At 39.2% G+C, this 17,149-nt stretch overlaps 1 protein-coding gene and 1 long non-coding RNA gene across 5 annotated transcripts in view; one reads left to right on the top strand and one right to left on the bottom strand.

Moving 5' to 3' along the window:
• The window catches only part of Shep (alan shepard), a 31,241-nt gene that overhangs the window by 6,366 nt on the left and 7,726 nt on the right, over positions 1-17,149 (top strand). The window contains exons 3-8 of one of the 4 annotated variants that reach the window (XM_070662330.1): positions 9,253-9,735; positions 10,501-10,715; positions 11,067-11,125; positions 11,307-11,398; positions 13,533-13,592; positions 16,816-16,973. In XM_070662330.1, coding sequence (XP_070518431.1) covers positions 9,253-9,735; positions 10,501-10,715; positions 11,067-11,125; positions 11,307-11,398; positions 13,533-13,592; positions 16,816-16,973 — 1,067 coding nt within the window. Of the gene's footprint in view, positions 1-9,252; positions 9,736-10,500; positions 10,716-11,066; positions 11,126-11,306; positions 11,459-13,532; positions 13,593-16,815; positions 16,974-17,149 lie in introns of all 4 variants that reach the window. The other 3 variants (XM_070662322.1, XM_070662340.1, XM_070662350.1) reach the window with 3 other exon arrangements.
• LOC139105991 (uncharacterized) lies at positions 8,653-9,306 on the bottom strand. Its single transcript, XR_011546274.1, has 2 exons — positions 9,202-9,306; positions 8,653-9,104 (listed from the first exon to the last, which is right to left on the bottom strand). It is a non-coding gene; the product is annotated as an uncharacterized lncRNA (long non-coding RNA).

The following is a 17,149-nucleotide window of genomic DNA, read 5'->3' as shown; positions in this document are numbered from 1 at the left end:
CAGATGGTTATACCTGGAAGAAAAACAGTTTTTAATTCTTTATCTACAACAGGAACATCTTTTATTTCATAAATTTCTCGAACTTCAAGTATTTTTTTTTTCTTTTTAACTAAACGCGATTTTAATGTTAATATAACTTTTTAAATAAGTTTTGATTAAATTTCTTAACTTTTTATTATATCAGATTCTTTCTTCCGCTGCGCGCAATGCGGAACGTACTTTTTCGTCCAACATTGCACAGGGAATTTCCTAGTCGGAGACTGCAAATCTCTAAAATCGTTCGTTTTCGTCGCCGTTAAATGCGCGCATACGAATACGTTCGGCATGATTAATCCGCACTTTGCTTCATTGATTTTTTTTTGTCCGGTTGCATAATCGCGACGAGCGATGAAACCGACGGGGATAGTTGGAAAGATGGTAGCCATCTTTTCGTACTTTAAACTTTGCTCGTCAAATATTTAATCAAGATTCTCAAGAAGCGATTCCTCGGACCGAACGACAGGTCGATGCGCCGTTCAATCGTTAACGCGTTCATCACGTTACAACGCTATTGCGTCTCGTAATCTAAAATAATATAATTGAGACCGAGTGGCATCGATTATTTCTGCGTTACACGCGTAAATTTTAAATTCACATTCAAATTCGTTGAAGGATATTTATTTATTATTTTTTTATTCTTTTATTTGTTTTACCGTGAAATTAATTTTATATAAAATGCATTTCTTGAAATAATATTTCTGTTTTGCACGTGAAACGTGAACAAAGAGGTTTACGTTGGAATTAATATTACTTTTTCCTGGATTGAACGAAATCCTCGGAAGGAAAATCTTATATCTCCCGAGCGTATCGCAGAATTCTCTCTCGCTATAGAAGTCCTCTGGGTGATAAGAATTTTTTTTTTTTTTTACAAAATAATTCTATCGAGATTTAACTTATTCCGGAGTTTTCTTCGTCTTTTGTTGGAAAGCAACCGGACGTCGAATATTTTACGCGAAACATTTATCAAGAATTTATCGACTTCCGATGAAGTTCCTGAAAGGAAGGAGAAAATTTGACGCGGGCTGTCCGCGTTATCTTCATCGCGAGAGCTTTATTGATATTCAATATTTTAACATTGCTGCACTTTCAATGTGGAATATTTAATAATCTTCCGATATCTGCACTTGTTATATGTTTTATACTATTTTTACATTCCTCCTGATAATTAACGTCGGGCGATTTACTTTCTTAACGATCAGAAGGCAAGGCGGTAGGCGACCGAGCAGACTTCAAAACCGATCGGGTGCTCGAGTTGTTGACAGCCACGATGCATTCTAGTCATTGCACCGAGTGAACGACTCGACGTGCACCGCAAAACTTTTCTTTTTCTCCTCGTTTTTTTTTTCTTTTTTTTTGCGGCGCACCAAAGTTTTTGCCGTGGCCACTAGAGCGGGAACAAAACCGAAGCCGTACTCTAGTTATCGAGTGTCGTGACTTTAATATCTAAGCCTATCCGTTTTCCTTTTCGAACTCAGTTCACCGCACATACGGTCGGCGGAATTAAATTATTAGTTCTGATTTCTTTAAATTCAAAAAATAACGTGGACCGAGGAAGTAAGCGGCAGAGAATTCCCAATTTATTTGCGGTTAGTTCGATACCGTTTAATTACAAATAATAGGCTGAACTGATTGTGATTAATAAGTAAAAGTGGCTTGGTTCAGGCAAGTATTGGCACGGGCGTTTAAAAAGTATACGGTATTTAATACAAGTATTATGAGAATAATAAATAGCTAGCGAGTGAAAGCTCGGGTGGAGAGAGCGGGTGGAGTGGGAGGGAAGAGGGGCAGGTTTTTAATACGTATTTTCCGAGGGAGTCGTGCTCTCGGAAAGGAAAATCCTGTCGGCGCCGCGGGATGACCGCATTAGTGTCATTATTACCCCACCCTCCTGCTTCTATTCCGCACCCCATCGCGTTTGGCTGTCTGGAGATTATTTCGAGACCGGAAGGCGTGCGAAAACGAGATTAACGAGACCGAAGAGGGATTTCCGGTGGAGGCGGGCCTCGTCCTTTCGGCATCGCGTCGGCGGCCGTGGATAATCGATATCATCCTTGCTGCGCCTATTCTCCACCCTGTCACACCCCCGTCGCCGCAGTGACGCAACCCCCTGTGACTGCTTGCCGTCCTTTTCCGCGTCACGGGCAATATTATCTCGTCGACAACGTCTATTCGCGAGGTATTTCCGGCCCGACTTTCCTGAGCTTCCAGAAAGGACTTCCGGTTTCGCACTCGGATCTGTCGATTTTGCAAATCGCTCACGTGACGGAATCCTCAGGGAAACGGGTGTTTATGCATAATTACGCAATCGGTGCGACGGAAGTCACGATGAACAAAAGGGAAGGTCTTTTGTGAAGAAATAAGATTTTTTTTTTTTTATCTTTTTCGAAAAAAAAGTCATTTTCAAAGCCTGAAAAATTGCATTAACCGATTACGTAAACCCCACGAGTAATTTTTTTTTCCGAGAAAACGTTAAATTAAGTTACGCAGAAGAAATGCATCGTCATAAACTTAAAGGAAATGCGCGGACATAAAAAATTCCGGACATAAAAAACCCTTTTCCGCGAAGCAATACTCCTCCAATGTTTTACGATAATTCGTTTTATCGCGGGTATTGATTCCTCCCTTCTTCTTTTTTTTTTTTTTTTTTATACCGCTTTCTGCAATATGCTGAAAGTAGTACGGGCATCTCTTGGTCGCAGCGCAATGAAGTCCACGCGAATGAACGTGAGCAACTTTATCGTTTCCACCTGCATACTTGGATGGGCTCGACGCCTCGTTTCACATCCTCTGCGGCCGCCATTCACGAAGTTTACCGGCCGGCGGCACGCGGTGCACAACGGTACCCGATGACGACGCCGGTCGCCGGTGTCAAGGCCGCCTGTTCGTCCGTCCATCTATCCATAGTCTTCCCAACGTGAAGAAAAACCTAACCAATATTCCGGTTAAAAATCGTTGACATTTAGGGAGGAAAAAAAAAACTTCTTTTACTCGCTCTTGAACGGTTCAAAAAATAAAAAAAACGCGAAAAAAAAATTCCTTGGTTTAACGAAAAAGATTACCCTTTTGTTATCGCTCATCGTTTTATGATTCATTTTTTTTTTTTTGTGGAAAAACACTCGGAATTTATTATTCTGTGGGTTTTTTTTTTTTTACGAAAATTGGGAAAATTCTCGCGCTGCATCCCGGCTAGATAAGGAATTTCTCTCCTCGGTTTTCTGCAGTTGTGCTCGAGGCGAGACGATCTAGGTCTGAGGTTAAAGAGAGAGGGGCCTCTGGCCTAGATACACGTAGTCAAGGTCTATCGTCTACACGACGTGCACCTCCGTTACATCATCTAAGCACAAGAAATAGCGCTTTTTATCGCGCTGCGTAGGGTGAGACTTGCCCGTCATAAAAGGAACAATAGAATTCCATTTGATCATGTAGAAATATCCTTCTTTCCTGCCGATTGATATTAATTGTGTAAGCTAGAGGTCTATGCTAGGGAACAATGTTGTTTCTAAGCTATCGTAAAACGTAGCAAGAGATATCGTAGTCTTTAGCATATAATAATTTTTTTTTTTTTTTTTTTTTTAACAAATTAAGTATTACCGTGACGTCGTAATTCACGCGTTTATTCGCCGGCGTTCAAGTGCTTATATTAGATTTAGGTTACTCTCGCAGCATAAAGTGAACCAAACGAGAGATCCAATCGACATCGCGGAAAAGCGGCAACAATTGGGAACAATGAAACCTCTACATCTCCTTTTTAAATAGGGATGCTATATAGAAACACACTTGCTTTGAGAATTTGACTCACAATGGTGTGATTCATAGCGCTCGTATCTGCATGATTCATTATCGACAAAAAACAGAATTTCTATAGTCTGAGAGAGTAAAAGATTAGAACGAAATATCTATCCATAATAATAGAGTTATATTAAAAAAAAGATAAAATAAATTACGGTAAAGAACATTTTTGTGAATTGAAAATCTCTTTATATTGCCGTTTTATTTGAATATAAAGTGTATATTTATAAAATTTAAATATATTCGCGACGTATTAATTGAGTTATCGTGCTCGTCACGTTGTACTAATAAAATTAACTTGTATGAGCTAATAAATTCTAGGAGTCGCGACATGCTAATTCGCGCAAGGTGTAACAATGTGAAACAATCTAGTTTTCGATTGTGAGATTTTGTGTCGGTATTATTTACATGTATATTTATGTCGGTAAATCATTCTGTGTTAAAATGTTACGATTAGACAAATTGTTTCATTACAATTGATAATATCTAACGCATGTTGTTTCATTGCATTTCATTTATATAGCTTTATGACATAAAAAAAAACTTTGTCTTTACAATGTCGTTTGTTAATTTCCACTGCTAACAAGAAGTCAATTTTTGCAAAAATATTTTTTAACTGACAAAATAATATTTTCTTTAATAATGAACATATTTTTAATAGAAACTTGTTTAACGAGATGGAATAAATCTATGTGAATCGGTTAAACAATTAAATATTATTTTCACTTTTGGGCTTTTTTCTGCTTTGAGATTTAGTTACCCCGTTATTAGAACAGTGAAGTAGTAGCTTAGCATCACACGTAAAGTAATAAATTGCATGATTAATAATAACGAAATACATAGCAATGATGTTATTGTAAAAAATTAATACAACGGGGCCGCTGACCATATTTACAAACTCCAAACTGCTTGTATAAAGATCGACTGTATAGGGTTCGATTTATAATTGTAACGTCGTTCACGCACTTGCACAAGATGCCGATTCGTCCCGAGTGCACATGTCGTGAATATTTTGTCAAAGAGAAGTCTCGAAGAGTCTTCCGAGCCCTCCGTGAAGATTCACAAGATCAAAAGTCTCTCGGAATTGAGCTCGAAGCGGTGTCTTGGTCTCCGATATATCACTGAAATCCGACTCGTAATTACCTACGGTTTTGGCCGGCATGCAAAATCGACGAGAGCCCCCGGCGTATTCCACCGTTTCATTACCCATATATCTTCGGCCAACATTGTTCCTTGCGCGCTATAAGGAGACGGAAGCGTGCGACGCCGTCTAATAATATCCACCGTCAGCCTAAACTCAGATAAAGTGTATAATCCGAGACATTCGGGCAGTCAGCCGGTCACGACCCTCTTTGTTTCACTTTCTTGTTTTAAACTGCAGGTTTTTTTTTTTTTTTTAATTTCTCACGAAAGCACACCTGACTTGAACAGACAGTGCATGCCGACCCCTAATCGTGGAGAGTTAATTAAAAGAAAAAAAAAATTTATGTCGAAGCAAAATTTAGATTAAAGTCTCGCGACGATTATAATATTTCGCACAAGCTGCTGCAGCGCACGTGACCTTTTAGCTTCTTTCGCGCGATAACGCCTTTTCGAATGATAAGCTGACGGAAGCCTAGGCGCATGTTTATTAATTTATAAACGAAACTAATTTATGAGAGCCGATTACAGTAAATGATTAATTTTCTATCATTCCGTGGAACATTTTGCGTTCGGGAAAACAACGAATACGCGGAAAATCATTATCCTCCGCTGAAGCAAAGACTTCTAAAAGTCTTCTTCATTTTTATTAATTAGAAATTGGTTGAAAATATTACAGATACTTACTAATGACAATTTATTACGTGCTTGTTGATTAATGCCGCCGTCAGTTTTGCTGCTTTGTTTCTTAGAAAAAAAAAATTAATAAAATCGTCGTTTTAAGAATCGTAGGGATTAATTATCGTCAGTACCGCCCATCGATCGATCGATCGCCAAAGTTGCATCTCTCGGGCACGTTTTACGACCCGATGCAGCAGCCGCGCGCGCATTCACGCTACCGCTCACGTAGAAGATACGTGACGTTCGGGAAACGCGGGCAACGTGCATTACGTGCGTAGCTTTCCTTCCCGCCGTTCTTCAGCGACGGATGCACCAGCGAGAGGACTCTTGCCCGGCTCGATTACGAACCGCCGCCGTCTTCGAGGACGGACGTGTGTAAACGTCGGTGAATTACAGCCATTTGCCGAGAGTGCCTGCACGCGCGAGACGCGGCCCACTTTGTCTTCTTATCAAACGTGACAAATGTTGACATTGCGTATCAGGTCGATTTTATTTTCTGCGATTTTGCAGCTCCGCGCGATTTGAATTTCGCTTCGAGTCTCTTGCTCAGGACCAAAGTGGAGAATCCGCCGCGCGGAATCGATCAGACGTTTCGGGCGAGATCACCTTTCGCGCTCTCCTTATTTTTCTATCTTTGTTTGTTCCGGAAAGAGGTACTTTTTTGGAAAAACGCACCGTCGGGTGGTGCATTCGCTGGTTTCTACGAGCTCTCGCGTCGTATGCACTCACAAGTGCGCCCATGCCACCGCATACCGTTCCTTCACCTTGGAAGAATAAGCGCAGCCACATGACACACCGGGTGTCCGAGTACCTCTCACGCCACATGTGAGAGCAATCTTTTCATCGTACAATATTATCTAAAATGTTTCCAAGCACTGCCTGGGAATTATCAATAACAATAGTGATACTCAGTCACGAGAAGTTTAAAAAATCGCCGAAACCCGCGGTGTTAATTTTTTTTTTAATATTTTTTTTTTAATTTTTTTCTAATTGAAATTCGAGAAAAAAGCCTGGAAAATAAAAGTTGGAGATCATCACTTATGAGACACGTATATAATTATAAAAATAAAAATTCGAATTTAATCGTACACAAATTTCTTTCGCGAGCCTGTTGAATTCGCGACGAGGCCAATTCCGTTCTCAGTGAAATTCCCGGCGGGGACCTTGCGGGAATTTCTCTAAAGTAACAGTAAAAGGAAACCGAAAAGGTTCGGCGCGCACATTCCGGGCTATCACGGGCGCGTGTCCGCCTGCTAATAGAGCATGACACCGAGAGTAGACGAGAGATCGCGCATACGTATATTTCTCTGATATGTGGCGCACATCCCGGATCCGATTCCTCTCTCGACATCCTTAGAAGAAAGCGCGAGATACACGCTCGCGGAGCGCGTCCAATTAGCGGCCGCGCCACGATAAAGCACGGCCGATATGATAAAAGTATTCTCGCGTCTTGCCGGTACAGAACGATATATTAAAATGGAAACTACACGTCGCCTAGAGGCAGGAATCCCCGTAGGCTCGTACTGTAACTTGACGACGGCGTTATCGTCACGCTGCTTTATCTGTCTCTTTTTATCGCGCGTTACACCGACGATGCTACGATAACGACGCTTATCGTTAAAAGTTATGGAATAAGATTGCCGGTTTCTTATCCGAGGCGTCCCGGCGTACCTCGAATCTGGTCAACTACGACCGGAGCGATAAGGGGGAGCAAGGTCAGCAAAGGCGACCTGAATTTACGACATACACGACTCACGAAGCGTACGTTACGTCGAAGATACAACTGATTTATCTCGATAGCACGCGGAAAAAGGAATCCCTCGCGCGACTTCTCGCTTCCGAACGCCCGGACGTGTTGACGCAGCGTCGCGAAATGTAACGAAATTCGCGGACCCGGAAAAGGGACCAAAAAAAAAAAAAAAGAGACGAAAATTCGCAATACAACGACGCACGGGACGGGATCGAGCGAGCAGGAAGCGGCATCCGGTCGGGTTAGCCGATCAATCGGTCGCTCCATCTCCGGCCGGATCACGATGCGTTTTGTCGAGGGCCGCTTTACGGCGTGCGACCGCAGGCGGTCTTGCCACGGCCGAGTCATCGTGTCGAAGTCAGGATTGATATCGCGCTGTCGATGCGTCACGACGTGTCGTATCTAGCTGCATATACTATCCCTCGCCGAACGTACTTTGAACCGCAGGACCTTCCGCAGGTCGCCAAGTCGACCAGCCGCCGACTCCTTTGCAAGCAGGATGACGTAAAACTGCTTGGAGACTAGCTTCTTGGAAACATAAGTGAAGAGATAGAATCGTCTTTAATTAAATTGTACGTGAATTGGCCTCGCTAAAATTCTCGCCGGGATGTAAAATTTCTTTTTCTCCCCATCAGCAGGGTTGTGAGATTGGAAAGGTTTGCGCGACAAGTGACGACCGACGTAAAAGGCAGGATGGTCAATAGATAACGCGATCGATATGGGACGCTCCTCAATGTTAGTCGGAAAGGTGCATCCCAATGTACCGTCGCGAGAATGCTCGAAGACGAAGAGGCTGGCGAGGTGGAGACCGAACGGCCGTTCTTCCTTGTTATCGGGAGGCGTGACCGTACGAGGTCACTGATAAACGATAACGGGTGGGGTCTCTCTCTTTCTCTCTCTTTTTCTTTCTCTTATCGACGTACACGGCCGACGTGCGGGAAATGCGGGGGCCAGCAAAACGCGATCGCTTTCTAAAATAGTACGCCATTTCGCTGGAGAAAATCGATAGAGACTGACGCAATGGTTGCATCGATATTAAAAGGTTCGGTTACTGCAGCTGCAACGGGACTGTGACGTCAGAAGCGAAAAAATCCAGGGCGATATGTCGTTTTCTTATTATTTCTCGTGCCTGCGATAATCAATCTTGTTGTTCTTAACACTGTCTTAAATCTGATTTGCATTTAATCTGTTGAAGAACAGTTTTGTTCGAGCACTCGATTCTAAACGAAAGAAAAGTTTTAAACTCGTTAAAATACTACTTTTCCAACAGTTTATCTTTCTTTTTATTTTTACATAAATTATTTTTTGTTTATCAACTAAAAAAAAAAAAAGAATACTATGACATATTTACCTGTGAAATTATTGTCATTCGGTAATTAGTCACAAAAGCAGCGGTAATTATTTTAGGAATGTAAACTGAGGAACGACTGTATTTCTGAAAGTTAAATTAACGTGGTAACGTTGACCAATCAACTTATTATACGATAAGACTTCATCATCGTCCAACTATTGAACCTCAAACAAGAGAATTGACTGATAAGCGCACTTGACGTTTTCAACAAGTTATTTCGAACGGTGGTATTACACTGATAGCATACGTTATACTTATTCTTTCTTTCTTCAATTAACAACTATTGTTAACGAACCTAAAGTAGCCAAACGGTTCACTCTTCATTTTTCTTTTTTCTTTTTTTTTCTGGCATATCTAAAAAAAAAATACTCAATTATATTTTGTATATACAATCTACGAGCACACATTTTATCGTGTTGTCGTCACAAAGAAAGCCGCCCCATGTACTTACCAAGAACGCAAGGAAAGAAAAGACTGTTAACCAAGACCTTCCGATTTTCAGAACACGAATGGACCGAGGCCGACGTACGTGGGTGCCAACAATGGTAACGCCGGCGGCGCCGGCGGTGGTGGCGGAGGAGGTGGCGGCGGCGGCGGAACCGGCGGCGGTAGCAGTGGCGGCGGAGCCGCTAACGCGGGCAGCGTCGTGGGACCCGCGGCCGGCGGAGGTAGCGGTGGCGGCGGTGGCGGCCACGGATTAAAGGGCAACACGGGTGGCGGACCACGAGGCGGTAATCCGGTGCAGTACCGTGCGAGCAGCGGCGGCGGCGGCGGAGGTGGAGGCGGTGCGGCTGCCTGGAGCACGGCACCGTCTCACGCTGCCGCGGCCGCAGCGGCGGCAGCGGCTGCTGCGTATCCGCCGTACACGCGTTATCCAAGCGCGGCGGCAGCCGCAGCGGCGGCCGCCGCGGTAGGAGGCGGTCCTCAGCAGTTACCGGCATCCGCGAATCCCTTCGTCACCGCCACGTACGCGCAACACGCGACGGTGAGTTCGCCAGCCGTATATTCTGATTTTCTGTCCACTGTAGAGCGTCACCGAGCCTTGTCCCGCGTGACGGTAAACACAAAACCGTCACGCGGGAGAGCTGGCAGTAGATAGGTCACTTCGATAAGCATTTAATGGCGCTCAGGATGTGATAATTACAAACCACTATAAATGATGAATCTGGGAAAAGAAATTTAAGTGATTAGCAAATATATAACGCTTTCGATGATTTACTTTGATGTCGAAAAATTAGTATCTGAAGTTTTAATATGTAATTTAATTATTCTAAATAAAAATAAGTGTAAAAGTTCTTTAATCGTGAAATATTGTGCTTGGCATTCGATCGATAAAAACTTTGACTCTGTAAATTTAATAGCTACTTAGTAAGGGGGGGTGTAGCTTACATCCTACGCGAGTAATAAAGTTGAAGAAAATTATTAAAAGTTTCCATTACATTTCAAGTGAGTTTAAGCAAAAGTAATAACTCTAACAATAAAACTGTATAGATAACAATAAAACTATATTCCAACTTTACATTCGGATTATAAGTAATTATCGGTCATATAATAATAATTAAAATATGACAACTAACTTCACGTAGAAATATACATATAATTAATTTGTTTAAATAGAAATTAAAGATAATGGCGTTTTGCGTCGATCGATAGGCAGTTCGATAAAAGTAGCGCGTTCTTTGTAAAATCAATTGTCCTTGGCTCTTGTCGAACATCTTCAGTTATCGCACAGTATTAATGGTGCTTGCAGTACGGTGGACAACGGGTGCCTACAGCATCTTCTCCAGCGAATACTAATAGCAGCTCCAGTAGTGCCACCGGCAGTCAAAGCGGGACGATGAGCACGAATCTCAGCAGCAACGCTATGCAGGGTCAACAAGCGGACCAGCTGTCCAAAACGAATCTGTACATCCGTGGCCTGAACCAGAATACGACTGACAAAGACCTCGTTAACATGTGTTCTCAGTAAGTAACGTTGTACGCGTGATTCACAGGTCTCTGTCGTGAATAATACAAATAAAGTATTCTTCGCGCTTACACAAAGCTTTGAAACAAACCTCCTCTTTGAAATTATTATTGTCATATATATGAAGCATGGTAATTCTCCAGAAGTTAAATCTAAATCTCTTGGCTGTCGATCAAATCACCCTGACACTGCTCTTTTGCGTACCAAATTGATATTATTTATTATAATGTATTTAATTATAGATAAAAATTTAAATTGTAGAAATATCACATATAAACGCTGTAATAAATATAGTTTATAATTGTATTAATAATGCAAATATGTCAGACCAAAAGACTATATTTTTGTAGGTACGGAACTATAACTTCCACGAAGGCAATTTTAGACAAAAATACAAACAAATGTAAAGGTAATTATGCTTTCACTTCTCAATACTTTCTTATACTTTTTTGAACATAATTAATTGTTTTAATACTCTTATCTTGCGACTTAATTGGCATTATTTGAATTTTTATAACGCTATTATGAAATAGTTGTTTTTTATTTTACATGTTAAAATTATTAAGTTTTACGTTGTAATGATTTTGCAGGTTACGGATTTGTAGACTTCGAGTCACCGATGGCGGCAGAGGGTGCTGTGAAAGCACTGGTCGCCAAGGGCATCCAAGCGCAGATGGCGAAAGTGGGTATCTGGTTGCTCCGTAGACTGGACAGTGTACGTGGTTGTGCATGCAAGTACAGAGTAATACCAAAGTAACAGTAAACCTCTCTTTCACTCTTCTCTTTTCTCTTTCTCTTTCCGTTGTCTGTATCATTTTTTTTTATCCCGTTCTGTCGTTCTGTTATATTCTCCATCTGTTTCTTCATTTTCCCTTCTTGTCGCCCCCGTTTTATTCGCGAAGCCGTTTCGTCGAAGAGCCGATCAAGATAGATCTCACGTTGTTTCCGGATGCGAAATACGACGCCTTTTCGACATCGATTTCTCTTCCATTGGCATTCGAAACAAGTGTTCTAGAGTGTGTTTCGATCAATCGTATCATACATTATTGTTTAAATTTTTTATTTCTTTTATATTATTCTTAATAAATTAATTTTATGAATTAATAATGATAAAAGTTGAGCTTTTAAAGTTAGAAAAAGTATCTTCGATTAATTTTACTTAGTTCTTATTTTGCAGAAAAATTTATTATAAATGTTTTCTACTATGCAAATGTTAATTTAGTTGCGATGTAATTTTCTTCTTTTGGTTTTTTTTTTTTTGTTGGACAAGTTTACATTTTCATTAATTTTAAATAAAATTTAACTGTTGCAAACGTTGACCTAGTCGGAAAAAATTCTATGTTTCACGTATATTACATTTCCAATTAAATTGTGTAATATCTTTCTGCGAATATTTCGGGGATTGTTTTTTTTTTTTTTTATCGAGAGCCTGTCTTCGTTTTTCTTAATTTTTTTTATCTTAGAAATTTTCTCTGATACTTTGTCTCTCATTCCATCTTACATACCTTACCTACCAAACCTCTATCGGTGCTTGCTGCTATACCTCGGCCACAAATACTGCCGATACTATACTATGCTATGTCGACATTATGTCTACGTCATGTCATGACAATTGCATTCTGCGAATTTCAGCATTTATTTCAAATCTTTTTATGACAATTTTATAACCCGTCAACATTTTATAAAATTAGGGTTGTATTCATAGATCTTTTTTTACACAGAATTTCTTTACAAGTTCTCTATCGTTAATTTTTTTATTCTTACATTTAGTTTTCACATATAGTATGATATCAATTTAAATTTTGTTAATTTAAAACTTAAAAAAAAATTTATATAAGTTTATAATAATGGTTTATAAGTTCAAATCTGTATTTAATTGTGACATACGTTTATTATTAGAGAGAAAAATATTTTTTAATTATTTTTATCTATGAATACTGCTCATAGGGTTTAATTTAAAAAAGTTGCTCGCCAATCTAGTAAATATTTTAACAAAAAAAAAAAGAAAAAAAAAAGATATTGCATTGAAGTATGGCAGCATAAACGACGTATCAGTAGTAGCTCTAGCATAGTACATCGATATATTGTGCAATATATTCATTATGTTTTTCGTGTAATGTTAGCAGTCTAAAAGAAAGATTGTTACCTCAGACTATAATATTAAATTGAATTTATCAATGTCGACTCGATAGCAGTGTTCGGCGGTGTGATCGTTTATTTCTTCACCGAATCAATATGACGCTTTGCATATTGATGCTGGTATTTTATAATTTGATTAAAATGCGCGACTATCTGTCGTTCGGCAATCATGTTAATTTCATTTCATTGGCTGATCGAAGACTCGATTGCATTTCGCCTGACCCTGCTCTGCGACAGTCGCTTCAATCTCACGTTCTCTTGCACTGTCAAATCGCGTACCTGCTCGATATAACTTTAAGTAAAGAAAAAGCACACTGCCGAACGAGAAAGTATTGGCCTCCCGCCTGTTTGTACCATTTGTCCTCATACGACTAACTCCAATGGATCAGTTCCTCTAAGCTGACCATGGTAAAAAGCACGGGGTGTGATGGCCAGCAGCTGTGTGACAATGATAATGATAATGATGTCCATCGCATGTGATATATGATATAACTAAAAGCGATACAGTGCTATATTCTCGATTAATCTTGTACCCATAGGGTTACGCGGTTATATCCAGATATAGGCGTTGTCTTTCTTCGGAGGAAGGGTGTTGGGTGGTTTAAATTCACACGTACACTTGTCTTACATATATATGCGAATGTATAATGAGACTTATAATCACGACACACCTACAGGTTGAGAAGTGCATTCGGGAGCCCGTCGTAAGATTCAGACAGTACGGGACTTCACGTTTGGTAACTAAACATTACTTGTATTACACAAAAAACAAAAAAAGAAATTAAATTGAATATTTCATATTAATCTTATAAATGAATGTTACTCGTTAAATTTGTTACAAATGTAATCATAAAATAATGTTTATTACAGAGGAATTCAAAGAGCCATAAATACGGAATAAAAGAAATAATTAAAATTAGATGAAAAAACGGACAGAACTGCTCGAGAGAAAATGTCAATGATAAATCAAGCTGTTGAATCTTATAGAAAAGTTCCCGATAGCATAGGTCGTATTTTCGACGAATCTGTGAACTGTCCTATCGGAATACGAAAGTACAATTAAGACGTAATACGGCAGAGGCTCGATTGTTCGAATTTTATTTAATTGAATATCCGACTATTCAAACGGCGTGAGAAACGTTAAACGATTGTCCAAGCCAGTCGCATTCTTCTGTGCCATTTGAATGGTTGGATATTCTATCAAATAGCATTCGTATAATCAAAGGTTCTACTGTATCTAATCATATATACAGGATGTTGCGAAATGGACGATGGTGCGATTGATACTAGATCGGATAATGAAAGCGGAAAGTCTACTGACTAAGAATCCGCATGCATTTGCTCGAAAAAGAAATAAAGCTCTGCTTTAACGATTGTCTCATTTCGCGACAGCCTGCATACATATGTGCACATGGATATGATCTAAGTGCGCACACATGTATGCCATGTATATACATATATGTATGTATGTATTAAATATATATATATACATATATACTTAAATGCCATCAGCTTGGCTTATATATCATGATATTTTCATTATTCGTTTTTTTGTTTTAATGCATTCGCAAGATTGAAGTAAATTGTCGTAAAGTATAAGTATATACTCAAGTAATCGTAGAATACTTTTTTTGATTGGTTCGTTGACAAAAATGGTGGATCTCGAAATATGCTTGAGGGTGCATAATATCTCATCAGTCTTCAGACACGCACACGTTCTTTTCTACAATCTTCTTGTTTCTTTGCTTTCCGTTCTTTTCCCTTCCTACTCTCCTCTGTTCTCTGTTTTACTTTCGTCATACTCTCCTGTGGAATTCATGATAAACAGAAAATCGGAGCATGAACACATGTATATGTATGCCCATATACTTCACATATATTATGTGTTTTTTGCGATACTCGTCAAGAGTTTGCTCTCTTCCATTCGTTTATTATTCATATACAATATATAAATGTATATACATGTATATAAATGTATATAAATGTATATACACTATATATATGTATGTATATATATGTATATGTAAAAATGCCTGTGCTTTTCTTTATCATGCTTCTCTCTTTTTCTCTGTTTCTCTTTCTCTCTCGCTCCCCTTACCCCCCTCTCTTTCTCTCTCTTTCTCTCTTTCTACTTTCTTTCTCTTTCTCAGTTTCTCCTTCAATGAAATGTCACAATGTTACTTGACCCTATTTTTTATTACCGCTTTGAATGGTTATTTGTAAAAATCGACGAAGGCGATGCGCGATTCCCGACACATGTAAATAATATTAGATATTTAAAGATAGGCATATGTAAATTGTAGGTATTTTTTTCGACTTTCTTTTTTAATGTTGCCGATGTGTAGAAATTTGGCCGCGTGTGTTTAATTACTTTTTTTTTTTTTTTCTGCGGACGCTCTGTGATACTGTTACAGTGTGTATTTGTCATATACGTCACAAAATTTTGAAATGCCACGGTAACTCGAGACGATTGTCATTGCCCAAACGAGCGTTTTGAATCAAATTTCATCTCATGTGCATAATACATGGAAAAATTTGTCCAATTTCCGCGTTACGGGGAAGAAACGCGTATAACGTGTATGTACAGGCGAAGTGTGTGTTTTATTATACTATAAAAATTGACTAGGAAATAATAGAATATCTCGCTTAGAATTTTGACTAATATTTTATCAGATAACCGGAATAGAGAATAATTAATGGTTTTTTTATCTTTCTTTTTTAAATTTATATCGTTTATGTCATTACAATTTGATACTTTTGTACGTTCCTACTAGATCCTTTTATTCGTTTTGTATTATATCTTCGCTGGAATTACTTCTACCGTCTTGATTTTTATTCACGTCCACTTGCTCTTATCTCTCTGTCGTGTCTACCTCTTGGGACTCATAGAATCGTAGAAAAACGACAAAATCTTTCGACAGAGCCGAATATCTTATCGCGATAATCGTTATTGTGTACAGCGATGTGTTTGTGTATGGAATATTATTTAATATCTGTTCGCGTCAGCATGCTCTCTGCGCGCGGGAGGCGCAGGGTCTCGGGAGAGCTGCATTTTTTTCTTTTTTTTTTCTTTTTTTTTATTTTTCTTTTAGAGGTAGAAGTAAATTAGCCGGGAAAGGCAAATCGAATGCATCCCTAGAAGCAAGCAAATTTAGAGAGCCACCAAGAATGTGGTAACGTAATTGCCATGAAGCATGATTACCTTCCGACATTGAGACTAAATAATCGTCCAGTCGGTTCCACGTTTCCGATACCGGTCTTTCAGTACCCGTTTATTCCCTGTTTTTGCACTCTTTCTTCGAAATTTAGACGGCTTAAATGGTTTCCTCGTAGTGTCAATGTTGGTAGAACCGTTTTTTACGTTGTGCTATTGATACTTTTCACGCGTACGGCATTCGAATTCATTTCTCTTAATTTTTTTATTTTTATTTAGTTATTTATTTTTTTTTTTTGTCTTTTGCACGTGTCCGCGTTAGAAACGTCTCAATTTGAAAGTAAATGCCTTTCCGTGTATCATTATTATGATTATTATTATTATATTATTATTTCGATCGTCATTCAGTAAACTCGCGAATATCATTTTAATTTCCAGACTAAGCAAGGAAGTCGCGCCGCATTCTCGTTTGTTACAAGATTATATCATTCGTTCCTTGCTCCGCGATCAATTTTTGAAAATAGCGAGCAGCATAATAATGTCATTAAAGGAAACAATTGGACAGATTTTGCAAGCGTGTTTAATCGCGTCTATGCATTATCGTCTCGTGTTACTTACGTGTGTATCTATCCTTCTAATCAATCAATTAGACTCACAGAGAGCGGCGATAAAAACGACAGTCGTGGAAGTTAAAATGATAATCCGCTTCAGATTTATTTGAAAATCATTATATATCCTGAAAGTTATTATATCCACCGTGTCACCCTGTTATATGTAATTGCATAGTGTTTTTACTCTCTTCCCAGCAACAGGAGCAGGATCCCACTAATCTGTACATCGCCAATTTGCCGCTGAACTTCAAAGAGAACGATGTTGAGGCATTACTCGCTCAATACGGACAAGTTATCTCTACCCGTATCCTGCGCGACACTTCCGGCCAAAGCAAAGGAGTTGGATTCGCAAGGTTCGCACGAAATCTGTTATAGTATCTTTGCTACTTGCGTGAGATTCTAATCGCCAGAAAATACAAAGAATTATTGCGTTATTTACTTTTTATTACATATTTGATTTTAAAGTATAAATAACATTCATACAAGAGAAATAATATATTAGAATTTACGAGTAATGTTTCTGTGATTG

This window comes from Cardiocondyla obscurior, linkage group LG01, assembly GCF_019399895.1.
Source record: "Cardiocondyla obscurior isolate alpha-2009 linkage group LG01, Cobs3.1, whole genome shotgun sequence".
Taxonomy (NCBI): Eukaryota; Metazoa; Arthropoda; class Insecta; order Hymenoptera; family Formicidae; genus Cardiocondyla; species Cardiocondyla obscurior.
This window is presented reverse-complemented; position numbering and strand designations above follow the sequence as displayed.